The sequence below is a fragment of the Gallinula chloropus genome, assembly GCF_964237585.1.
Source record: "Gallinula chloropus genome assembly, chromosome: 4".
Classification (NCBI taxonomy): domain Eukaryota; kingdom Metazoa; phylum Chordata; class Aves; order Gruiformes; family Rallidae; genus Gallinula; species Gallinula chloropus.
The window spans coordinates 11,219,614-11,247,151 of NC_140088.1; the positions used below are offsets into that span (position 1 = coordinate 11,219,614).

The 27,538-nt window shown below is 33.0% G+C and overlaps 1 protein-coding gene across 3 annotated transcripts in view; it reads left to right on the forward strand.

Moving 5' to 3' along the window:
* NOVA1 (NOVA alternative splicing regulator 1) overlaps positions 1–27,538 on the forward strand; it is a gene marked incomplete at both ends in the record, with an annotated part of 139,925 nt that overhangs the window by 110,099 nt on the left and 2,288 nt on the right. Inside the window, one exon of one of the 3 annotated variants that reach the window (XM_084262693.1) lies at positions 3,533–3,676. The exons of 1 other annotated variant lie outside the window; for it this stretch is intronic. In XM_084262693.1, the coding sequence (XP_084118819.1) occupies positions 3,533–3,676 (144 nt within the window). The remainder of the gene's footprint in view (positions 1–3,532; positions 3,677–27,538) is intronic. One more of the 3 variants, XM_084262694.1, reaches the window with a different exon arrangement.

A 27,538-nucleotide genomic window follows, 5' to 3' on the forward strand; every position in this document is an offset into this window, starting at 1 on the left:
TCATTGAAAGTGGGCTCAGAGACCTTTCAGAATATTGTGCACACAGAGTATATGTATTTTGTACTGCTGTGATATAGCTATATCTTCAGTCTGTTACTCAAAAATATGAAGCATGGAAGTATTATTCTTTGACCATCTTTCTGCTCCCTTTACTATGTTGTGCAGCCTGAGAGCAGTCTCCCACAATATAACCTGTTGTGAGCAACACAAGGAAGAAGTGTTTTAATGGAATTTTAGAAAATACTACAACACAAATATGGCTCAAAAAGAATTTTATTTCTAAAACTAAGGTCCGTTATTCTTCCATTCATTGTCTCATAGTGAGTAGGAAAGGGAATAGTATTTGAGAAAACAAAGACGACAAATTTCACCATGGCTTGACCTATACTAGTCAAGATACAGCCAAGAAAAGCCACATGAGTCTTAGGAGTGGTGTGTGGTAGAAATTCTGACTGGCTTTTTATCATTAATCTTGCCAGCAGTCAACAGGAAAGCTTCAGTTATAGTATTCATGATTCAGTCTCAAAAATTGAAACTGTGTAATGTTAATTCATCTTATGATTTCTAATCACTTTATACATATCACTTCCAGAAGCCTATTAACTACTCAATTCAAGTGCTTGCCTAATGCAAAACACTTGCCAAATTTTTAAAAATATTCTCTATGCTGCTTAATAAATCAGGATTATTGAGCTCTGTCCAACTTTGTTTAAGAAGTAATTTTGCCTAAAAGTTCTTGCAAAGAAATTGAGGGTGTATCAATACATTACCAGTCAATGGAAATTCAATACAAAATCAAAATCCTTGTGTTTCTTTTTTATTATTTTTGAGAAATTTATATTACTTTAAAATCAAAGAATTAAACAGGTGTAATAAATGGATCTTCAGAGTTATACAGAAGCATGGAAAGGCATGAATTTTTACCAAATGCTGAATAGAGGGGTTTTCAATATATAAATATACTTTTTCATATGTATGTATATATATATGTAAAGATAAAGCCAGTCCCATCATCAAAGTAAGAGAGATTAAGTGTCAGACACAAACAACCTAATAGACAAAGAAAAAAGACCAAAACCACAAAACAAAATGCCTTGTTGCTATTTTCAGTATTTAGTCATTGGCATGTATATTTGGGGAAAAAATGGGTATGCTCATATTCTTGGTTGTTAATACAGTTGTTTTGCTTTTAAATGTTTTTATCTCTTTTTCCCGCTGTATTTTGAACAAGCTTTTGCTAAAATGGAAATGCTTCTACTTAATAGATTTTATAGTTCAACAGTCACCTGACTTTTTTATTACATCTACACATTTCTCTGCTATAGGAAGATTTATATTCATTGAAAACTGAGTTGCTTCTAGTTTCTTCAATGATTTGTGGTATCAGTGATTAGGTCATTATTTAGTTCTGAAGTATTCTACATATTTTCTTATAAACCCAGTATTTAGATTTAGTACCACCTGTGAAGAAGAACAAATTATTTTTCCTTTTACCAAGTAGTCTAGTATACTAAAACTATATAGTACGTATGCCCTAGTTAGCAGTGGTGTTGATCACACAAACCATCAGATGTCTGAAATATTTTAATTTTGCTGTAGAATTTTTTTTTGTTGATTGTTTTTTTTTGTTTGTTTGAAATGAGAGTTTAATATACTGCTATAATAAAGAAAATCTATTGAGATAAGTTACATTCTGGTTTGAGGTTTTGTTTGGTTTGTGGGATTTTTTTTTTCCCCCCATGAGTTTGTTTTAAATAATGAAAAAGAGTTCATTACAATTTCGGACTTCAGTAGGAGAGATACTGCATCATCCCACTACAATCAAAAGTCTATTTCTATAATTGAATATGGTTGGCCCTGTACTATTGTGGAATTTCTTTTTCTAAATAATTCTAGCCCCTCATGAACGAACACATGTTCTGTACAGAAAGACATGGGAGAATCCTCTCTAATTGTCTTGATTTTTTCACAAGGTAGAGCATCTGCTGACCAATAACATTTTGTCAAGCTACATGGCCTTTTTTATAATACCCTATATATAGTAGTATTTTTCACGCCTCTTGAAAGGGTCCTAGTTCATGCTTCTGCTGTATATACTATATTTTTGGGGTTTATTGTTTCATAATTGTTTCAAGTTGGAAACACAACATAAAATATTTTCTTCCTGTGTCAGCTGCTTGTTTATGTAAAAACTATGGAAAACAAAAATATTCATATTGCTTAACATACAGCTAAAATATTTGTGTGTGCATATGTACAAGCCCATATTTTGCTAATACACAACTTTATGCATTCACAGTGTCCCAGCTTTCTCATATGCATTAAGAGTTTTAGTGCAAAAGTATGTATACCTATTTTATGAGGGACTGTCAATGATTGTAAGTAACAGAACTGCTGAAAGTGTGAAGTTATGCTCATTTATTTCTAAATAGATTTGGTTAGTAATTATATGACCATATGATAATTGCATTGCATAGCATTTTGATATTTTATTTACTAAAGTAAAAGTAGTGTAATTTTGGATATTTTGTAATATTTACATATATTACAGAAATGTCAAAAAGTACTATTTCAATAAGTATTGTATGTTATGTCTTGAAAATTGGAACTTTACATTTTCATTACATTTATAAAAAGAAGAGTTATTCTGTCAGGATCTAATACTTTTAAAAAGAGAAATGTATATATAAAAATTTTAAACAGAGCAGTGCTTTTTTTATATGTTCAAGAATTAATGTTAAGCGCATGTATATTATTTAGAGAACGTGATCAATAAATATGACTCTTAATTCTTTTTTGTGTTTATTTTGAACACAGGCCTGATGATACGTTATTAACTTTTGCTCAGCTAAATGAATCTTTTTAACGCTAATCATAAATATATTATAGTAATTTGTTAAGAAGGTATTAGTTGCATGTTCATCCATCATGAGATTGATGTTTACATTTTGTCACCTTTCTTTTGATTGAAAAGATAAATGGATATTTTAGCAGTTAGTATATTGCTAAAAAAGTAGCTTCAGTGTAATTGTTGTAAGATATGGAACACAGTTTGCTGGCTACAGTCCGTGCGATAGAATGGTGCGTTCTAAGGTGCCACAGTAAATGTCTCTAACTTCCTTCAGACATTGGCCCTGTTTGTTTGTAGACTGATAACTGTTTCTAGTGTGCTCATTGAACTTGCTGGAATTTGTGTTTACTATAGTCTTCATTTTCCCCAAGAGGAGGAGAGAGGAAAGAATATATTCCTCATGTAGTCAGCATATTTTTGAGTATTTATGTGAGTTCACCATCTTGATTTCAAGTCATGAATTTGTTTTTACATGCATAAGCATGCATATTTACATGCATTATTTATCTGATTGACTTTAAATTCCATTAAGTTCCAATGAGTAGGAGAAAGATTTTTGTCTTAGGCATTTTTTATTTATTTTAATTTTCTAGTTATGTTACTTTTGGTTTATTTATTTTTTTAACTGTTAAGTCTAAGGCTTGTAAAGGTTGATTTGCTCCTGAACTGCTTTGTTCCCAGACATTGCCATCTTCCCCAACTACCACCAAGTCCTCTCCATCTGATCCCATGACCACCTCCAGAGCCAATCAGGTACAGTATCATCCTACCATCTACACCATACTTTTCACGGGTGACAGCTTGCAAACTGGAGAAAAAGATATGGTGGGTTAAGGATTTATTCGTTCATTCACATATATACACCCATAACCATAGATATCTAACTTTTGTTAGAAATTGGTAAATTGATTGGAAAACATTTTTCTTTTAATTTTTTTTGTTGTGTTTTTTAAATCTGATGAAAACAAATTATCTTGTAAAGCAATCTTTTAAAATTTTCATTTAATTAATAGCAAAGATACATGCTGGTGTGTTTGTAGACAGAGTAACTCTTGAAATATGTATGTTTATGTATATATGCACACACGTATTTATTTCCTGGTTTGTTTATAAATCATAATGGAATTACCCTAAAAACATGTTTAATTAGTTGGATATCAACCTAGGAATGGCAAACAGACTTCTTCATTTATTTATTTACTTTAAGAAATTTGAAATGTATTTGTGGACAATAACATAGGGGCATTATTTAAATAGTGTATGTAATAAAAGATCTGAAATAAAAATGTATTGATTAAAAATGAAGTAAAAATAAGTATCTCTAAAAATACACTAAACACATCTAAGTAAGTTTAAGTCTTGTCTTATTTCAAAATATATAAATTGTGCTTTTAGCAATATTTAAATTATTCTCTTTATTTCTCTTTTAACTGGAAAGAAAACCCTGTCCAGTTCATGATGTCCACAAATCCTAACACTGTGTATCATTTTGCCTTCCCTGTGAAAACTGTTAGTTTCTTCATACTGTGCTTTTTAGAACTGACTCATACTTAATAAATATCTTAGGGTTTTTTAATGTACTGTTAAACTTGCTATACTTTGTGTTTAAATAATGTAAGTATTCAGAATGTGCTAATAGTCTTTATCACATAATGTTGGGTGTTTTTTTTTTTAAGTTAGCTGAATGTTTCTATCAGATCTTGCACAAATTAGACCAAATACCTGAAAAAGTTTTCTTCACAACAAACTAATTTTCCCCTGGAAGTTAACAATGTTACTAATTAGTGATCCTCTGATATTTGTGACCCACTTAGAACTTGCTGGCTGTATGAATAAAACCAATTTAACATACAACAGGACACAGGCATGTTAAAGCAATATATCACATTTCTGATCAACGCTTGACCATTGAAAGGGACATCGAATATAGAGAGTAATGACATTTGAGAAAAGTTGTACATACAGAAGAACTAAGACAAGTACAAATTGCAGTATCCCTCCCTTCAATTCAAAAGACTTCATCAGCCTCCTTGCATTCCAGCAACAGTTATTTGGCTTCATCATCACTAAAAGACATCAACTAGGGGTATTTTATGAACACTTTGTTCAGCCCTTATTCTCTCTCCTAGTTTTAGTATTTTGTGGTTTTTAATTAGAAGGATTTGGGAATGTGGAGAGCACTGATATTTTTTAAAATGTAATTATTTTTCTTTTCTGTTGTCTTCCCACTTTTGGGGTTTTTTTTAAAAATTCTGACTATACCCTGATGATCATTATTTAGATAAAAAGGAAGAGATGCTTTTATTTACAGGAAATACTATTTGAGCATGCTGTTTAATTAGCATTAGAAGTACCTATTTTGCATCTGTTCAGTGAATTTTGAATTATCAAAATTAAAGTGTGCGTATAAACTTTAAATGACTTTTTAATTGCTAAAAATATCTATTTTTACAGAAAGTTTTTCTGATATTTTTCAGTGATACAGCTAAATATCCAAACAAAGGGAAATGTATACTTTGTGCCCTGTTTATATGCCACATTATATCTCTCAATGCTTTTTTTATAGCTCACGTTCAATTCAGTCTTCATGAAAACAATCAAAATCTCTTATGAATAGAATTAAAGTTGTACATATGAAGAATAGTAACGAGTTCCTTATTGACTTTTAGAACTGCTTTTATCTTTCCTACTGGTTTAGGATTATTTTATTGGTCCTAGTATTTCCTAGTACTTTCTAGCCATTCCAGCAGGAAGCACAAAGCACATGATAAGGCAATTAAGGCCTTTCTGTTCATTCTAGTGATAAGTGACGTAGCTGGCAATTGTTCCCAGACTGTAGTACTGATTAGCATTCAGCATCAGTGTATCGACAAGTATCTGCACTGCGGCTGTCACAGGAAAATAGGTTCCAACACAGTAATCTCAAACCTGTCGGTAGTCATGTAAGTGCCCAATAGGAGAGTAATAGAGAACAACAACAAATGTTTGATTTGATATACGGCTGTGTAAGATGATTCTCGGTAGAAAATAAACATTCAGGTATGGGTTTTGTGACAAGATGTCATATTAGGATAACATGAAAGAGCTTATTTAACTGAAGTCAGGAAATTTACTGTTTAAATGTAAGATAAATTCACATCTCGCCCCGTTTTGTGGATATAAGCATATCAAGCTTAAGATCATTCAATTTTCTATAATATTATTCTTGTGACAAGACAGTATTTTATATTAAAGCTTACTAAGGTGATTAAGCAAGGTTTAAGCAATACTTAATGCTAGGTTACTGTGAGTGTGAGATTTTTAAACTGGGTTGGAGGACGCCCCATAAGTTACTACAATTAGAGGACTGTTGAATATGTCTGTTGATGAGCATACCTGATGTGATCTTTCCCACTTTATGAGCATGTCAGTTGTATGAGTTTAGCTCCTGACAGAGCTTGCATGGTGGGCAGAACAGTATCTAGGCATACTTTTTACTGCAAGAGGAAAACAGTGCTGCCAATAGAGCTCAGAGGAAGCTGGGCATTTAATCAGACTTGCATTATGTCTTCCTTTTAATGACTTGCTTTGCCTCCATTCAGATGAGATCATAACCCCTTTGTATGGCAGCTTTGGCTTTTGCTGAGTTGGTTTTTTTTGAAAAATCTAGTATTCACAAAACTACTTGTTTTATGATTCTCAAAAAGATGATAGTCTTTAAAATGTTTTGTGTAGTGGAAGAAAACAGTTCCTTCAGAACTGCCATGTGTTGGGTTACACTGGATTACCACAGATGCAACAGAAGCCTCTGCATTGGAAATGTTGTGGGGTTTTTTTCTTTAGTTCTTTGTTCCAGGAAGGTATACATCTGTCAATACTATTGTTGTAACAGTCTTGTTTATTTTTGCAGTAGGGCCTTTGTTCACATTAAAAATTCATATACTGCAAACTTCCCAGGAAGAACCAAAAAGCCAACAGAATTAGGGACATTTCAAATAGTGGGGTTTTTTCCCATCTTGTCTGCCTGTCACTGAAAAGAACTCAATCTTTCTGTACTTTTAGACTGAGAGTTTTTGTGTTACCCCCTCAAGATCTGTCAGCCTTGTTTATAACGGAACACTCATATGACATATAGCTACAGTGGTGAAACTTCTGCTGATGTCCCTTGAGCTGGCAGAATATAGCTTTACTTTTATTTATCAGGAGGAGGAAATCAATTTTACTTTTCCATAGTAATCTTTAAGCAAAAGCTTCATCTCAAAAGTGGTAACATGATGAACGTTATATGAAACGTTTGCTTTTCCTCTGCGGTACCTTGTAAAGGTACAAGTTGTAATTCTTTTTTAAACAGTGGCCTCAGACAAGTATTTCTATAATTAACTGTTTACATTTATTCTTTTGTTTACAAGATATTTTTTTCTTATCTGCCTGCTTTACTGATGTTACTATTATTTTATAGAGGGAGAAACAGGAGTGATATAAACCTAAGCTTTGTATTTCTCTTTTGTTTATTTGATGTACACCTATAAATGGAGTTGCAAACCCTTGTACGTTTCCTTCTCTAGTCTTCCCTTTTTCTATGAGATTGATACTGCTCCTGACCTTTGCTACTGGCTATTAGAGAATAAAAGGCCAAGCAACACATTCCCACTTACCAAGGAGTCAGAAGTGATTGGGTAGGAGTCCTTTCCCCTTCCCTTAAAATTTAGATAGACTTAAGCTCAGTAATGCAATAGGATTTGTCATCACAAAGTTTGTGTCAGTAACTTACTATATAAATCTTCCTTTATTTTTGCTTTGTTAAATGAATTATTTTTTTCCTAGGAAATTTGCATTTTTTTTCCTTTTTGTTGTTGCACCTTCAGCTCTAATTTTATCATTTACTGTAGTGTGATATAAATTTTCTGGAGTTCAGATAGGTATGATTTGTTCATTCTGTCCTCAAAGTTTACAATTTTTTAGGAGCATATCTATATCATCTGGTTGCTGCAATGTCTGCAATAAATAATACTTTTCAACCTTTTGACATGATGGGACTGAGCCAATTTCTTGGTACTGCCTGTACCCAGCAGGTACAGCACAAGCACGTGGCTGTTACGATCCCAGTCTTTGGAATTTGTACCTTTAGCTTTTATTATGTCTTCATTTTATGCAAAATCTATAGCTTGCAATGGGATATAATGGTACACATATAACTAGATATCGGAGGGTTAATTTATCTCTTAATTGTAATGATTGTTGTAGATGGTCTATCTCTCTCTGAATTTAAAGAACAGTCCTATCCTTGTCTGTAAAATAACTTGTAGAAGTATAATCTTTTCATTCCTGATATGTAGAATTTGAAAATAGAGGCTGTGAAGCACAGTGACAGCTTTTAAGGGTTAATGAACTCATATATATATTCAATAGATAATTCATTGCGGGAGGTGGAAAAAGGAAGAAATAGGAAAGAAAGCTTTGTTTAAGTCTTCTGTTACCGATAGGACAAGGAATCTTAAAATATGTCAGATATCCAACTTAAAACGATAAAGTTTTGATAAATACATTAATCGTGAAGTACAAATAGTGAGTTTTAATTATGGTTCCAGGATAGTAGATAGCCATTGTAGGCCATTGAGATACTATATCTATTTGCCTTTGACAGTTTGATGTGTTATTTAAGGTATTCTCCCTCTGATATTTTAATGTAATTTCTTACAGTGTTGTTGAGAAAAATCTGTTTTCTTTTTAGGTCTGTCACAGGTTGACTGAGGATAGATATATCACTTGATCTTTCCGAATCTCAGTACCATATATTTAAAAGCAGTCAATGTAAAGTTACTTAGCATTCTGAGAAAAGGTGCCTTAGAATTAAAAAGCTGCTATTACTTTAATTTGATTGTTCAGAATATTTGCCATTGTAATTCTCTGTGGGGTAAAAATTTGTCCTTTTTTTAACCTGCCAGATTGGACATTGATAAATAAATTCCTTTTATTTATATCCCAATGATGATATACAATTTACAGCACAAAAGTGCTATGCTGTTTGAAACAGACTTCATCTAGTAGACAATGTTTTCTATGTACCCATCACTAAAGAATTTAGTACACCTGATTCTAAAATTATAAATACATGAAGACCACAGATGTCATAAATTATCAATACATTAAACAAACATTCTGCTAATTATGGCATCAAACAATTTTTTTTCATTGACAAGTAACTGCATTAGGAGGAAATCCGTTTTGGTGTGACGGTGGTGTTCAGAACCTCATAATGATATTTAGGGAAATTGAGTTGGAGAAATAGACCCTGTGTTTTCTGACTTTCATTGGAAGGTCCCCAAATTTATGGTATGCTTTTGCCACCTGCAGAAAATTTTTTTCAAATAATTGCTTAGCATATTTTTGTGAAGTTTTATCAAGGACTTAAAACTTCAGTTTTACTATAGTTATTCAACCTCACAGGGTTCTTCTCTGTTTAGATATTGCTATTGCTATTGCAGACTTACCCAGTAATAGTTTGGACTTCACAGTGAATATTGTGCATTGTAACAAGGTTGAATGAAAGTGCCTACATTAGTTAGAAAAACACCGCTCTTTCTAGTATGAGAAAAACCTTCATTTCATATTTGTGGATAATTTTATCGATTGTAAATTCATATCTCTATAAAGTGACCTTTTTGTTTTAATTGAATGTGAAGACAGAGTTCTTTTTTTTTTTGATTCCAAGTTGCCAGTGGCACACGGTGGATAGTACATAATAAATAACATATCTAGAACGGGCTGGGGAGAATTATTCCCCTGTTCAAATGAGAGGACTCCAGTAGAAGATTCAGTACTTCAAGATAACCTTTCGTGATTCTCTTCAGCTGAAATACTTCCATTTCATGGCTGAACTCTAAGCATAGTTAACCTATATTCCAGACCCTAATTGTGGACATTTCCTTTATTTTTCTCGGGTTAATACATGACTTCTATTATATTTCTCTATTCTTTCACCACTTTTCCAAAATATTTTGCGGTGTCTAAGCTCAATGCTTCTGTTTACATTGTCTCCTTAAAAATATATTTTTCAGATACTATAATGATTGTAAAATAATTTTTTTTTTAAAAAAATATCTTATGTGCAACTCAGTTTGGGATTTTGACTCTTCCCAGTGTCAGGTTTTGGGGTCTTTTTATTCCCCTTTGGGCAACTATGTAAGTAATTATTTGTGTTCATATTCCTTTATATTGATGTACTTGTTTCCTTTCTTCTCCTCTCTCTCACCAAACAGCATTTTCAAAGGTTCACCGTTTATTGTTCCTTTCTTCAACATAGAGGAAATCTTGTCAGGAGCATTCATGAGACATAGGGAATTATGTAACTTTTCTCTGCTAAGTCTTTGAATATCACTGGCATGTCAATCATAGGTTGTCATGGATGATCTGCCAGTTGCAGACCTGTGAGTAAAAACATGATTCTGTTTGTCTATCATGCTTTGATTTTATGCTTGAAAAGAATTAGGATCAGTTAGCTTCCTATTTCATCCTCTCCCTGAAAAGATATACTTTCTCAATAAATTTTTCTCCTTTTCTGTTAAAATGGATATCAATTTATCCTCTTGTTTTGAACTCTGCCTAGATGTTAGATTTTTTTCTTAATTGTGTGAGAAGAAAAAATATGATAAAACTAAACGACAAATTATTTTTTTTTCCTTGAAAGAAAACAGCTTTTAACAAGATGTTACATGGTCACCCCTATTGTACATTTATGAAGACAGGCTATCATCAATTTTAGTTCTTAATTTTGTCATTAGTTTTAAAACTTTTTAAAGGAAGTGCTTTGGAAATATACTAAGATGCTATAATTTTACTGTGCTATAATTTTACTGTGGTATACTTTAATGAAGTCTGCATTTGATCTCATTATTCTTAAATCAGTGTTCCTTCAGTGAACATGCTGAGAAAAGTTAAACTGTTGTGTGCACTTGTGATTTGTGTGAGGTTTATTGACTTTAAAATATTTTACTTTTTGGATTGTGTGGATTTTGGTTTTGGTTTGCACAGATACTCAAGCTGTTCAAGAGTTAAAAAAATCTCGCACTGTAATTGAAGATCTTGTTCTTAAAGATATTTGTAGATACGATATGTAGGTTTTGGCATTTGTCCATGTCCTTGTACTAAGAAAAGGTCCTATCTGCTTATGAAAAAGGATCATTAAATCCATAAAATTTGGAGAATGCAGAGTCTTCTCTGTGTCAAAACACGGTTAAGGTCATCAAATGTCCTGTGCAAAGGGGTGTTTAATTTTATATTTCTTTGTTCCAACCATTTTAAACATACTTTTTCAATACAAAATCAAAATAAATACTAAGATATAAAGTGCTAGATATTTTTACATTCAAGTTACATCTCATGTAAGCTAGAGTGAAAGTTGGCAGCATGTAACTCTGTGGTCTAATCAAGATTATCTTTGACTTCAAGTCCTTAATACTCAGGTGTGGAGACATACTGTTTAATTCCGAATTAGTATGGGGTGAAAAAGCCAACTATATTCTGACTAAGACTAAGAGTCACTTAGTGCACTCTGCTGTTTGAGCAACCTGGAGAAAACAGAATGTCACAGCAATTTCCAGAATGCAAATCCAGATGATTTTAATGCTTCTTTTCTGCTGTGTACTGTATCAGTAGCTGAAGGTTAGACTAAATTAGCAACTATTCAGGATTTAACTTATCAGCTCTTAGTTCAGAATTTTTATGATTAATAGTTGCATGAGAATGTGGAAACAGATCCAGTGTAGCACAGACTGCAAGGTACATAAGGCAATACTGTATTTTTGTCACATATCAGTGGCAAGTTGAGTTGAGGCATGGTTAGGCCTAGCCCTAGAAGATCCTGCTTTGGGTATACAATAATTAATCTGAAACATTATCACTTTCCCAGAGCACTGCGCTTCTCTGCAGGCTGTGCTAGATGCATTGTCTGCCTTTTGCATGCTTTGAGAATTCACCAGTCAGAAAGAAGAGAGACAAACCCACCTATTAAAGTAGGTATCTGCTTTATTTGAGTAAAAATGGAGTATTCTTTGTGTACAAATCATAGAAAGAAGCTGATTGGCTCATTGCACTATAGGGAATAAGAGATGGCAAGTTTTTCCTCTTCCAGAGATAAAGTGCATCTGTTGAGATCTTTGCCAATAGCTTAGCACCCCAAACTTAAGATAGTCAGTCAATACCTTTACACTGCAGTCAAAACAATATGTAACTCTATCTTACCCTATTTTTTTGCCTCCAGTTTTCACTGTTGGGGAGTTTGGGGTTTTTTGTGCTTTGTTTTGTTTTGGGGTTTTTTCCTTCTGAAAATAAATTAGACTCCATGAAAGTAATAAATTTATGCAGAGGTATAGTTTGCAAGTAATGGCTCAGTGGGAGGATCATGACCATAGACATAGCATCCTTAGAAATGTCTAGGGTCTGAGTCCACAGGCCTGTGACTTTCCAGAAATTTACTTTTGAATCTTTGCAGCCTTGAAGAGTATTTGGGGGTACAGAGAGACTGCTGGCTGCTTGACCTGCTCTTTTCTCCTGCTTATCAAATGACACCTTAGCAAATGCACTTAGAGATTAGAGTATTTCTGGACTCGCCCTCCCACCCCACCCCCAATTATTTAGCAATAATAAACTTCTACATTACAAATTACTAATTTGAATTTGGCATTTGTGATTTCATGGAATTAGAAAAGTATGTTTTAAGTTTCTGTTTCATTAAAGTTTCAGAAAGCCTGCAGTTTGGCAGCTCTACTGCATTTTAAATGTCTTTCATGGGTTTAGTAATCAAATACATAATGTCCATGCTTTTAAGTTTTTTATGGTTATTTTTATTCTTCACTTAACCAAAACATAAATGCAGTAAGAATATTTTGGTCCACTTCATTCTCTTAATATTAATTGTCGTAATTGTGATAATAAATTAAGAGCTAGCCCCTACCCATGAGATATGGAAATGCAGTTGTGGTATAAGCTCTTTTAAAATGTTACTGCTATATGGAATAAAACTGGTTTATGGAATAGATTAAACTGTGATTAATGATGTTCTTTGCTAAAGAGTACTGAAGCAAAATACAGTTCCTCCAGATCTTCTGCGTACCAGTGCTCATGTATAAATAATTGACGTAGAAAAAAAAAAGAAACCAAATTAAAAGATAAGCAGATCTTTGCAAAATATTTCTTGAGTATACAGTATTTAAAATTTTTAGTAAAATAACTGTGTAAATATTGTCTAGAAGCAGTTTTACATTGTTTTAGAAACAGAAGAAAACAGCCCATAGCTCTGTTTTAAATACATTTCACAGGTTATAATTCACCTGTATTTGAGCCTTTTAAGAGGCATTCTGTTATATATAAATCCCTGCTTTAATTATGTCAATTAATGCTACACTCTATGTGAACCTTTACAGTAGACTTATTGGTTGTACACAATGTATATGTATACACTGAGGGCTGTCTTTACTGCATGCAATTTCTAAGTAATTGTACTTCATGTACTTCATACTTACCTTACATTAACAGGAACACATGTGACTGAAGATAATAAAAAGAAAATATTACAAATTTGATAGATTAAAGTCATATTTAGAAATCTGAATTTATGAATTTAATTTGAAAATATAAATGCAAATAATTAATGTATGTTTTATTATAAAAATATTTTAGTGTTAATATACCTTTCTGCTAGGTTTATTTTTATTAAGGAGTCTAGTCACAAAACACGAACTCTAAAATGCCTTAACTACCATTTTTTTTATTACAGCAATTATTTCATAAATGTAATTATGTTCTGTAGCCTATGTAATATTCAGTATTTCTTATTCAAACAGAAATGGAATTACTTAAATTCTTGTCATTACCATATTATAACTGAATACACAGCTTGTGAAAGTTTTATTAGAATTCTAATTGTTGCCACTATTTACATTACTAATACAGAAAATCTTTCTTTTGCATTTATCTGAGTTTTATTTTGATTATTAGAAAAATAAATCAATATATGTGAAAAAAAGAATATATATTTGTAAATTTCACCATGAGAGGGCTCAGAAAAAATCAGTGCTTTGTAACATCACCAAGAACATTTTGTTATTTTAAAATTAATAAAAGAATATTTTTATTTTTAAACTCTTTTTACTTTTGAAACAGTTACTATTGCATAGTAATATTAAAAAATATAATTAAGATTATGTGCAATTATGTAACCTTTATGAGATTATAATAATTTATAATGCATTTATTGAGCTCTGTCTAAAAGGAGTCTTTAGCCTAACAAGATTTCCTCACCTTTATCTGATTTTGAGACAGCTATTTCATTTTTTCTTTTTTTTTTTTTTTTGTATTTGTCAGTACTTTTGGTATCAAAGTAAAAATAAATTGTAATTTGTGGAAGCCAAAGCATATGTACATAGTGTGCAGAGCAGTTGAGTTTAAAGCAAGAGTTAGGTGCAAATTCTTTTTCAGTGTGTCTTTAAAATGATACATTTGGATCCAGCTGTCAATACTGTCTCCAAATTTAGCTGTAGAAAGGTATTTTTCAAAGTTAATGCACAGATAGAATTGCAAATATGAAATATAAGAATAATAATGTATGATGTATGTGTTTAAGTACAGCCATATTTAACATTTGTGCCATACAGCCTCAGTTTGCATAAGGAATCTGTGCTTTTTTCTCCACGTGAACATTTATATCAGCTGATTAGCTAGCTAGTTATCTGTTCCCTCTGTCTAGCTTTTGTTGATGCTTAATTAAATCTTTAAAGTTGCTGCTTTTTTGGTGACTTTTTTTGATAGTTTTCTTAATGGAATTTAGCACTGCAGATTTCCATTGAATAAGAAATATAATGAGAATATGTATGGACACCATATGGTTTTCAAATATATAGTTTCACAATAAATACATAATCTTCCCCACAGACCTAAATTTTATATGATCTAAATCCAGAATCTTCACATTTAACTAGAAAGATGCAACTGTGCATTCACTTGCTCTTGTAATTACACCTTTTCTTAATAAACCTAGGTTGACTTTCAAAACTGGTCTATGTTAGCACCAAACTTTTTTGTTTCTCTTTACTCAAATAATTGCTGATTTCTGTCATTGTCTCCACCTATTCCACCATTCTTTTTTTCTTTTCTTCTCCAACAGTAGTTACTATTCCCTCATGGCAATCTTGCTTTAAAAACACTTAACTGAAAGTTTACAAAAGGGCAAAACAGAAGGTAGATATAGGTATAAATTTAACACATACATACAAATAGACTTGGGTGAATGGTGTGTTCTAAGCCAGTAGTGTGTTAGAGGGCTATGTATGTCCTGTGGTAGTGCTTATTAATTTTGAGGATATACACCTATTGGTAAAACCACATCCTTTTTCTAATAAAGCTTTCTGGTAATTCTTGTTATTTATGACCTAGAGACATATGGTTATTTCAATGTTTTAACTGTCCTCTACTTCTTTCTCAATTGAATACAGTCCTTAAATGACGTCATTGAGATACCCACCCTGAGAAACTAATTCTTGCTATACAAAATTCTTTTTCAGTAGTAAAAGCAACGGTCAACACAGAGAAGATCAAGTCTCTGCTGCTGGTGGTCTTTTGCAAAGGCAGGGTGAAAAGTAGCTATAGCCTTTGGTACGAATTAAGTTCATCTTGATAGGTCATCTGGGTAGACTAGATGTGTTTTGCATAAGCCATATAAATTTCTTGATGTTTTTCATCATTCTTGTAGTGAAAAACACTGTGAACCTGTACAGAACAATCTGTAGGTCATAACATCTGTAGGACTAAATGATTGCTTTAGGTTCCTTCCAAATGGAACGTTCTATCCTGATCTATCCCATGTGGTTCTCCCTTTCCTTATTTTGCTGAGAATGGAGAACAGAATCATTCTCCCAGGATTTTAATGATAAATGATGTATAAGTGAATATTAGGGTTTAACACTGATTTATTTTATGGCCACGAAAATTCAAAGGTATTCATTGACACTGTGTATTCTTCTTCTATCATCTTTATTAGCTGTTGTTTGCCACGTGTTGCAGTTACAAATGTAGCAACTCATGTATCCATCCACTGTCTTGTCTTTATGCATATTAGTTGGTTATAAGCTTTATTTTTCATTTTACCTTATGATTTTGTGATCTGCTAGTAAAAAGCATGTGCAGAGCAGGTGCAAGGTTAGACCAGGATGTACCAGTAAAAATATTGTTATGTCTTTTCTTACCTCTAGATGTATAACAAAATATAAACTGAATATAAAAGATGCCTCTCAGTTGAAAGATACATTATTTAAATTACTTAATATTTTTAAGAGGAGAAATTTAGGTTCAAACAAAAGATTGCAGAATATCTTCAAATCACTCTGCAACAGTGTGGTTTTTATTCCATGATCTAGTAGTGTGGAGAGCTTTCATTTGGTTTTGTGTGTAATCACGTGTCTGATATTATTGCAGCTGTGAGATTCTGTGACGTGGGCTTGGGGAGGAAGGAATGGCTCCATTCATTGTGTCTCTGTAGAGAAGGAATATGTCCATGTTTTCCATATGGACTGATTTGCTTTTATTTTTCCTTGTTTTTAGAATCAGCTGAATTCTGAACACACCATATAGACCCACTGCTGAAGTAGTAGAATCATAGAATGTTTAAGGTTGGAAGGAACCTTTAGAGGTCATTTAGTCCACCCCCCCTGCCGTAAGCAGGGACATCTTCACTGGGTCAGTTTGCTCAGAGCCCCATCAAGCCTGGCCTTGAATATTTCCAAGGCTGGGGCCTCTACTACATCTCTGGGCAGCATCTTCCAGTGATCTACCAGTAGCTTCTGGACTCAAAGAGTTGGAGATCAGATAGATACTAAATGCAATAGGAATGTTTCTCCATAAAAGTAATCAAGTATTATGGAGTTACATATAGAACTATATATGTGTCATTACAGAAGTGTGTGTATTTGTGTGTGTATATATATATAAAGTATCTGTAGCAGTGATATATTCAGGTGGTTTGAGATGAAATTTATACATTTACATTTTTCTAACTTTTTGGATCAAATTTTATGTCAGCGGGAATGGTTATAAGGACTTTCCTGGTAATAAGGACTTGCCTTTTCTTGTTTTCTTTTTTCTTTTTTCTTTTTTTTTTTTTTCCAACTCGTGACCTAGCAAGATGATGTGTTTAAAATCTTCCTCCTTTTAAAACCTGTGGGACTCTATGTGGTTATATCTGAAGGAAATCTGGTGTTTACTAACTCAAGTAAAGAACTCATGAGAAAATTTGTATTTATATTTCTTTAAGGAGATTATTTTTGTCTTTTTTTTTTGTAAGTTAGAATAGTTTACACAGTGGGCTTTGATAAGGAGTAAGTTTTTACGTATAATAATGTCTCTGATCAGTGATCCACAAATTTTTCGTTACAAGGTAATTCAGGACACATTCAAGAAAAAGGATACAAGCATGCAGTTGTAATTCAAAATTGATGAAAGAATAGAATCGCTAGGAGTTTCTTAAATAAGTGCTTGAATTTAGTATTTTTTTAAACCTTTTGAAAAAATGGTTTGGCTATTGGATTTGCCAAGCATGCAAGCATGTTTGTTGGGGCAAGATACCTAAGTAAGCATCTAGGCACCTGATTTTGGCATGCATTTTTTTTAAATTACTGATTATTTCCTGTTGCAACAGTATATGTAGAGTTGTGTGAAGTACTGGAAATTACATTTTTCCCCATTATTAGCTGTCGTCTCCTGTTGAAGTTCAATTCCACTGAAACAAATGTCCTGCTAAATTGAGAATTCATTTCTAGATGTCAAACATTACATCAAGAATAGTTTTACATGCCAGTGAGCCACTTCATGTACTGAGAGATCAAATCCTGCCACAGCCTAGTGCTTATCAATAGACATAGAACCATAGAATCATAGAATCATAGAATGGCATGGGTTGGAAGGGACCCCAAGGATCATAGAGCTCCAACCAACCCCCCCACAGGCAGGGCAACCAACTTCAGGCCTGGATCTACACAAGGTTGCCCAGGGCCCCATCCTACCATCCAACATGTATATTGTTTCATGAGTTTTATGTGTCTAAATTTATACCTACCATATTATAGATACTGAAGTTCTCTATTATTAAAAGAAACCCCAACTTGATGCTATCCAAGTACAGTAAAAGAAAAGTGAATTTAAATCTAAGCTGAAGGATGTGCAAGTGTAATTATATAGGCTTTCTTATTTTGCCAGGGAAAAACTGAAATGCTTGATAAAATAATAGAAGTGTTAGGCATCCCCGCCCCTTTTTTTCCTAAAAAATCAAGTAAATCTAATGTGGTGTCCAATAAAGTGCTGATGTGATTGAGGTGGATCAGTGATACCAAACTTGTCTGGTCTTTTAACAGCATAGACTGGATGAATCTTTACCTTTGCCACGTGCTGTTCCAGCAGTGATGGTGTGGTGTCTTGTAGATGGAGTATATTCACTTATCTTTCTAATCTGTTTTCCACTAATTCACTTCCTCCTCCTCCTTCATCCATCCCATCTTGGGCTGTATTTTTTATCATATAGACTGTCTTCCTAGTATATGCAATTCCATTTCACCACTTCTGGGCAGTTTCTACTACAGCCTTACTTAGTAATTTCCTACAAATGTCTTAAATAATGGCTGTGATCAGTTGGCAGTTGAATTGAGGAAACTCTTCAATGTTAAAAGAAAGTAAAATAACGGGTTTTTTTCCATTGTTATCAGAAAAAAACCTCTGCTACGTCAGCAACAATATTTTCTCCCTATGTGTAAAAAGTGCAAGTAAGGATCAGAAAAAAAAACCCTGATGCATGCTCCTAAAATCTTTTAGTGGCTGTGATGTGCTAAAGTGATTAAAATGTTTTCTATTAACCATCAGTCAAAAACAAACTCTGGTTAATGGAATTTATCACCATATCTAACAGAAACTTACTAGATAATGGCTGTATTTCTACATAACTTAGTAAATGTTGAGGGGTCCTTTTATGTTGCTATAGTTTTTTTGAAATAGAAATTTGATACTTTTTGTTAATTCACATATACTTCTGGGTTTTGCTGTATTTTTTTCTACACTGTCTTTTATATTTTTGGAGTCTGCCTCATTTCTCAGTTGAGAGTAACATGCTTTAGATTCTACGTAGAAGCTTGCTAGGATTTCTTTTACCTCCTGCTTTTAAACTTTTCCTTTTTTTTAGTCCCACAACTTCTCTTTTAAAACTTCTATTTTCAAATTATCAGAATATGATAGATGTGGTAGCAACACTGTTAGATATTGGTTAGTGTAGAGATACTAAAATATGGTGACAGTGTATTTTAAGAAAGGAACTAACAACTGTCATATCTCCCAAGCACTTTTTCCCCTTTCTTTGAAATCACAAACCTGCTGATATGAGTAACCGTGAAGTTCCTTTTTCTTTTGAGCTCCCACAAAAAGATCTCAAGAAGCTTTGAGCAAGAAGGACAAATAGTTTTTTCAGTGGTCCTTATAAATCCTTCTTTTCCATACCATAGAATTGAACTGGTTCTAATGGATCATCTTACTTCCAAAGCCTTGGTATAGCAGATGATGTAGAGTTGAAAAGTTAAATTCTGTTCTCAATTGCAAATGAAATTGCTTAGTATATGTCCTAAATATCTTGTAAAAATCAACTGTGGCAAAAACTATCTGAAAACAAATTAGTAATGCTAGTAGCCTTTTGTCCTATCACTCTTGTAGATAGATAGATTCACTATTTTCAGATGTAGTTTTGAGAGAATGATTTTGACCACTCTTACCTGGAATGCTTAAATATTATTTTGATTTTAAATTCTTATTTAAATACTCAATTAATTTAGATGAAGTTTAATATACTGTTAAAACAATTATTTAATCTGTCTAGCAATGTCAGAGGATGAATATCTCAGTGCATTTCTAATGTTCTGGTTAAAGTTTTTTTGTGCATTCAGGTTCTAGTCAGCTTCAATTTAAAGTGTTATTGACACAGTACAGCAAGTCCCTTTGCACATTTCTATTAGTTATCCTTCCCTCTGAATTTAATTAAGTGACATAACTACACCATAACATTTTCTGCATTGATTTTTTAGAAGCACATCGTTGTGTATTTTAGCCACATTTTTCCAAGTTTATACTGAAAACTGGGCACTGTTGAGTAGATGTGATGTTCTGTAATATCAATATTGCATCTTAATCTTGAAAATTTCTATTCCCTTAAAAGGCATATTTAAGAATAATCCTAGACTTCTCTTGGACTTGCAGGTCCACAGGCATTTAAAAACAAAAAATGCCTCAGTCTCCTTGAAGTCATGGAAAATGGCTGGCTAAGTGTCAGTGCTTATAGGCCAACGTACGTAAATCCAGTATTTGCTATTTATACCTGTATGTTTCAGCCATAGGATTTCTCCTAGGATTTCCTTCAGTATATCATTCAGAAGAAGTTTATAGCTGACCTGCTACTGTGGAATGCATATAAAGTTAATAGATGTATCTTTTTTTAGGTGTTGTCTTGAATTGCAGAAGTAGTAGAATCACAGAATGTGCTAGGTTGGAAGGGACCCTTCAAGGTCATTTAGTCTAACCCCCCTGCAGTAAGCAGGGACATCTTCACTAGATCAGATCACTCAGAGCCTGATGAAGCCTGACCTTGATTATCTCCAGGGATGGGGCCTCTACTACGTCTCCGGGCAACCTCTCCCAGTGATCTACTACCCTCATATTGAAGGGTTTTTTTTTTTTTTTTTCTAATGTCCAACCTAAATCTACCTTTTTCTAGTAGGAAAGTCAAGTACTTTTGTCTGAAGATATTTCAGGAAAGCAACCAGTGCAGTGCTGCTTTGGACAATGAGTTGATAGGCATGAGGAGCTAAAGTACCACCACGTTTGCTTTAATTTCTGTCAGGAACATCAGTTCACTTTGGAATCTGGAGTGGGATTTGTGCGTTTGTATATTACTGTCTTATGCAAAACAGTGGGAGTTTTCTTGATACAGTCAGTGAGGCATATTTTATTTGAAAATATTGTACATTATCTACTTTTTTGTAGATTATTTTGTATTGAGAATTGTCTTTTCAGCAAGTCCGATAATGAAATTACATTATAATTATATGGTGTCTTTAAGTCAGAAGCATCCCAAATTACTATACTGAATAGTACTGTAAATATTCATGCTTTTGTGAAACCCATTCTTGACTCTGGAATGTTGGCATGTATTCACAGAAAACCACACAACAAATTAGATTAGGAAAAGAACAAAGGAAGATTTTAGATAGGGTGAGGGTACCACTGTGAATTTAGCTAGAGAGTAGTGTTAAAAATCTACTGTCACTGAAAGTGTTCATACAGACTTTACTGGCCTAGAATACTAGAAATACAGCTAGTATTCCTGTTTTCTGTCTTAAAAGACATTTCATCTGAACAGTAGCAAAGTCAATATAGATGGCTAATATTTATGTATACTACATATTCTGCAATTGAGTGAAAATCTATGATTTTTTTTCCTCTTCTATAATTCAGTGTGTGACTAGATCATTTTTTCTTTTTTTAATTATAAGAATGTGAAAAATACAAATGAAGCTACTCAAAATACATTGCACTTCTCTGCAAATGTAATTTGAAACTCATGAAACATTAATGCATCAAATATGGAATGTTGGTTTTATGCTACACAGAAAAAATCAGAAAAGTTATGTTTCTTCTCTGTGTTATTAAAACGATGTATCATAGAGAATTGATGGAAGATTTGCTCTCTTCCATTCCTATGATTTTTGACTTGTGTTTTCATGAGGGGTACTCATGAAGTGGGTTACTCATGAAACTACTCGTAGACTTTTGTGTGTGCATATGTCTGTGCAAATTTTTCTCAAAATCAATCACCTGTGTCACCAACATAATTGTAATAAATATATTCTCACTGTACACAGCTTGTGTGTGCACATATTTAGTAAAAACTGCATTTGACAGAAGAAGCTTTTCTATTTGAGTTAGAGCTTACTCATACTGACAGAATGGCAACTAAAGCAGAGACTAGAGAAATTTTTGTTTTTTACTACTTGCTAATTCTTTGCTGTGATGTTAGCATTCCAAATTACATACTTAGTTAAAAGCATGAAAGAAAAATCCTAATGTTCGTACTTTAAAGTGGGTAGAAACATAATTAGGTTCTAACTGAAAGAAGTAGGAGGTACATTTTTCAGTCCCCCAAAGAGTCAAGGTTTAATATAAAATACTAATTGAAAAATGGTCTAAATTTAAGCTAAAGCAGTAATTTGTGCAAAAAATCTTAAATATTTTTTCTTCTAGTAAATGTTTCTCCAGCTTGATTCCAAGGTGTTAAGCCTTGTGATTTCATATGCAAAATATTCCTGAGCAGTTATGATGAAGTTACATTTCCATTGCATATTTCTAGGATTAAAATTAAATAATGCCCTTAAGAGATCCAACTTCATCTTGGGAGGAAGTCTGGATTTGTCTTGCAATAATTGCAGGTAAAATGTCTGAAGGAAACACTACAAGTACGTGTGCTGCTTGTGATGAGAAGAAAATCTCAGGAACATAAAAGTGACTAGAAAATAATATTGTGCATTGTGTTGAGGAATAAAGTAACAGCTAATCTCTTTTCCTATAATCCAATTGCACTTGTTCACAGAATATTCCATTTCTAGATATCCTTTTATAGAAAGAAAGATTTTTAATTGGAATAACATTTACATAATTTATATATCAGTGCAGGTGAAGTCTAATTATTGATCTAGGTTTATTTTTGTTATTTAAATTATGGTCTAGCTAAATTTACAAAGAACTGCTCTTTTCCATGGATATTTGCTTATTTTTGTAAATGAAACATCAAACAGAGCATTACAGAGATGCCTCTATTCCTTCTAAGTATTTTTTCCAAAAGGAAAATTTATAGTCTTGGGCTGAACAACCAGGAATTTGTTCAGTGCAGGATACCTCAGAAGAAGTAAGTTCATAATTCACCATATGTATGTGTGGAACACAATCCAGAGCTATTGAAGTCACCAAGAGACTTTCCACTAACTTGTTTGATTGTATATATGTGCAACCAGTAGACATTTGTTGTGTAAGCCACCTGTCGAGGCTGAGCCAGAGTCTGATGTGAAGAAACACCTGTCCAGACCAGCCTAGTATTTCTGCCTACTGTATCCATAGGATGAGTCATGACCTTTTGCTAGTTTATTCTGCTGTGAAATTTTGGTAAGTAGCCAGGGACTTTCCAAGAGTTATCTAATACAACAGACTGTGGCTGTAAATTCTAAGTTCTTACCGGCATCATCTTGCTCGTAATGTGCTTTGTCTTTCTGCATGATTTCAGTATATGTCTACTACATTTTTTGTTGACCCTGATTTTACTCCCAGATTTTCATCATATTTCCACTTCAGTTTAAGGATGGATGGCACAGGATTTACTCACAACAATACAAACCTACTATAGTAGAGTGTTTAACCTGCTGCAACAAAAACTTGTAGATGGCACTTACTCTTCATTAACTGCTCTCTACAGGAGCTTGTGCTTTCAGAATACCCTCTCACCAACTGGAAGCCTATAGTCAAATGAGCAGCTAAAATACTATGAAATTTTCATAGGTGTAGAATGCAGAGCCCAAATTGAGTTTTAAAGATTTTGAAGTAAGTGATGAGCAATGAAGATGGCAAGTACAGAATGGAAGGCAGTAACTTAAATACTGTTTTAAGGGAATAACTGGGTTTTTTTTGAGACTAAAATGTAGAATTGTGCCAGATTAGGATGAATTCATCAGATTAGATGGAACCTTTATTGTAAAAGTGTTTCTCTATTAAGAGAAGATGAAATAACATTACACAGGTAGTTGAAAGTTTTAATAGAAGGAAAAAAGAACTATTACAGAAGATTCATGGCATAAGTTGTAATTAAAGTTGTGGAAGTAGAAGAGGAAAAGAAGAAAGCTGAATAACAGATAAAAAAGATCCTTGGTTCATTAATCTCTGCAGTCTCTTCAGAACCAGTTCTATGAGGTGGAATAAGCAGAGGATGATGCAATGAAATGTCCCTACTGTGAAATTGTTAGGATTATTTTTTCCCATTTTTTTAAATGCTATTTTGTATAATCAGTGAGACTTTTTTTTTTTGTTTTTCTCTGGTACAATTTAGAGTAAGCATGTTTCACACCACCAGGTGAAGTTTTAAACCTCCTGTTTTGGCATCCTTATGAGCAGTTACTGTAATTGGCATAACAGCCAAATTGAGTCCTAATTTTTTTGATATCCAGACAGTTGGTATGTATTTCATCCTCACACTACTTCTGTAAGGTAAATACTTTCTATTAGCTGGGTGGCACATAAGGTGCTAGTTTCTAATTATTAATTTCTTCCCTAGTTTCTAATTTCTTCCCCCCAACATCAAAAGACTGCAACAAGTGAGAATATTAACATGAGTACATGTCATCAGAGAGAAAGAGGGAAAAGAAATAAAGTAATAAAATACTTAAATGGTTGGGAACCTTGCAACAGGTAGCTGGAGGTGTTTGCATAACATACGGGAATGAGGATTGGTGTGACAAGGATTGAGGCACTAGTGTGGGTAGCAGGCAGATTTGGTGATGTTTCTCCTTCCCATGAAGATATTTTGTGTGTGTTGGAGTAAGCTTATAGCTGCTCAGTGTGTATTATCTCCTTGCAGCATAGAGGAGGGAATAAGAAGTGGTATAGCATAATCGCTGAACATGTGGCATTCCACTGCAGGTACTGTATGGCTCTTAGAACTGAATCAGGACTTTAAGTATGGTAAATCAGAGGACTTTTAGGTGATGCTGACATGACAGGTGAGTGCAGCATGGGGTTATGCAGGTAAATTGAAAAGGATTAGGGAATTAGCTGATACAGAGTTTAGGAGTCTAGGATTTTGCAGCATGGAAGGGTGAATATGAACCACTAATGCTAAAATGAACCACTAATGGCTAAAAGCTATTTGAATTATGTCCTCTAGACATAATGGCTGAGAGTACCAAGTGGCCTCTTCTGAAGTGCAGAGTTTCATTGAATCTCTGCTGACTTCACTGGGAACTGAGAGCTGCAAACTTCTCTGGTTTGGGCCCTTCTTAACCACCACAGTTTCTTTGATTGTTAGTAGATTTATCAGGGAATTTAAAGTCATAATATTATGTTATTGAAAACATATGCAGTGAAATGACATGGTTTCTTTTATTTTTGTGATAGTTTGATTCCTTTTCAGGGAAGAAGAGCTTGATTTTGAACTTACTTATGCTAATGCAAACAGGATTCTTTTTCTGTAGAAGTAGTTAATTTGCTTTGTGAGTAAGCAAATGTCATTATTGCCATCCCTTTTTTTATAAAATCTATTTGGCATGAATTAAAGGTTGAGTTCCTTCCATTTTTTTCTTTTAAGCTTATGTTTATAATTGCTTTAGATATTCACTCTCCTTTCTGTAACACAAATTTCAATATAACCAGAAGCATACCCACAAACCTGGAAATGTTAACCTTCCTTCATAGTCAAAGATACCTTTATTAGATAGCTCAGAGCACTTATTTTGGGTAGCAGTTAGGTTTCTTGCTTCTGCATCCAAATCACTTACAATTGCAAAAGGAAAGAGCACTGCCAAATTTCCCTGATAGACATGGAGTTAAGTAGTTTAAAAAACAGTGGTGGCCCAGGTAAGAAACCAAATAAGTGATCTGTCTTTGTAGAGCAGGAGTTGAGATGAAGAATTTTGTTGTATCATTTTATACTTTGTAACTTAGTGACCTTTTCAACAGAAAAGAAAAAAAAATATTTACGTTATTTGTACTGGAACCTAGAGAGGGTTTTAACCTAATATATTTGATACTGTCTGATGTTTGATCCAATGACTTGATATTCCAATATATAAACCAGGGAAAATCAAGTGAATGCAGGAAACAGATGGAGAACTGCAAATTGATTGCAAGATTAATATGAGCTAAATAAAAAAATCCTATATATCATTTTTACTTTTTGAAGTAATAATCAACATTTTTAAATTATGTTCTCAACCGATTTTCATGAATACCAGAATTTTACAATTTAATATCTCAAAATAATGCATGTTGCCATTCATTTCAGGAAGAGATGGATTTTACTTATTTATAAAGCAAAATGCATACAGATGTATTTATGTTCTGTTAAAACTGAATTTTGATTGGAATATAATGTTTTTCTGTGACAAAATAGATTGTGCATATTGTTTAATTTTTAATACATGTATATTTTTAAAAGTTGTTGTTTATGCTAGAAGATGGAATAGTAACCCTGGCAGGGTTTGTGTTTAAAAGGATATTAATGGTATATATTTAAGAGAGCTGTCAGTTAAAACACACAATGTGATATTTTTAAAATAGATATTTAGAAAGGATTTTTATCTCCTAAGCAGTCAAACATAGCATATTAATCCAGAAAATCCAAGATCTTTCCAGAATTTTTATGGGTTTTGTATGCCTAAGTACAAAAAATTCTGGACAAGGAGGCAGGGGATGTGTATGAAGGAGGAAATTCTTTCTCTCTCCTCAGACTGGACAGATGTTGTCAAACAGCCAGAGTTGTTAGTGGTGGGCCAAATGAACTTTTGTGTTCAGTGAGAAAAGTAATTTGTTATTGAAAAAAATACTTCTTTTTGCATAAAGAATGCTTCCTCCTTAATTTTGCAGCTGAATGAAACCATTATTTTATTTTACTACTCTATTTAGAGTAACCCTTGCCATATTGCAGTAACCTGGATTTTCATATGTTGCATGTGTAGCTATGATATTATTTGTGCAACAATGCTGCCCTGAAATTAAATACTCTAGTTATTTCTACAATCACATATGTGGTTATGAGAGTGTATTTTCATACCTTCTTAGGTTTTCCTCTTAAACTTACATAAACATTTATGCCCAACTTGATCAGAACTGTGCATATTGGTTATGAACCAAGCAGAATCTGATAAATCAATTTTCAAAACCTCCCAAAGCAGCTGTTAATTCTGTTAGTGGACTCTAGTAAAGGTTTTCTGTAGTATATGGCACAATAACATAATCATGAAAGCTGTGCCATGCAATAAAAGATTTGCAGTTTCATTGAGTTTTCCTGGGTGATTTCTTTTTTATACAAATCCACATTTTTTGATTGTTAAAACCATATCAAGCATACCCCCTTAGATATATATATAACACAAAAAAACCTGAACATTCCTTTTATTTAGCAATTAGTTAACACATTTTGTATCTAAATCCCAAATACCAAATAAACCCTTAAGAATGGTTTCCTTCTTTTTCTGATACAAAAACTAAAAAGGAACACCTCACAATTGCCTAATAGTTTTATCTAAATTTTAAAATTTATGCTTCTGTAAATATATATTTTAAAAATTCAATGTATGTGTATATACACACAGATATGTATATGTGTATACACATATATTAAGATGTTTGTGGGTTTATATAATTATTTAATGTATGGGTGGATGAAACGTTTTTTCAGTATCATACTGTTACATTACTTTTAGCATCAATCAGCACCTAATAATATTTTATTTATTCCCTAGAATATCTTTTGTTTTGATGTCAGTGAGCTTGAAATTCCAAATAAGTTAAAAAATGTATATATGTTAAAACAGTGCAATGCGAAAACCAATATGGTATGTTACAATTTTTAATATACATATTGTATAAATGGAA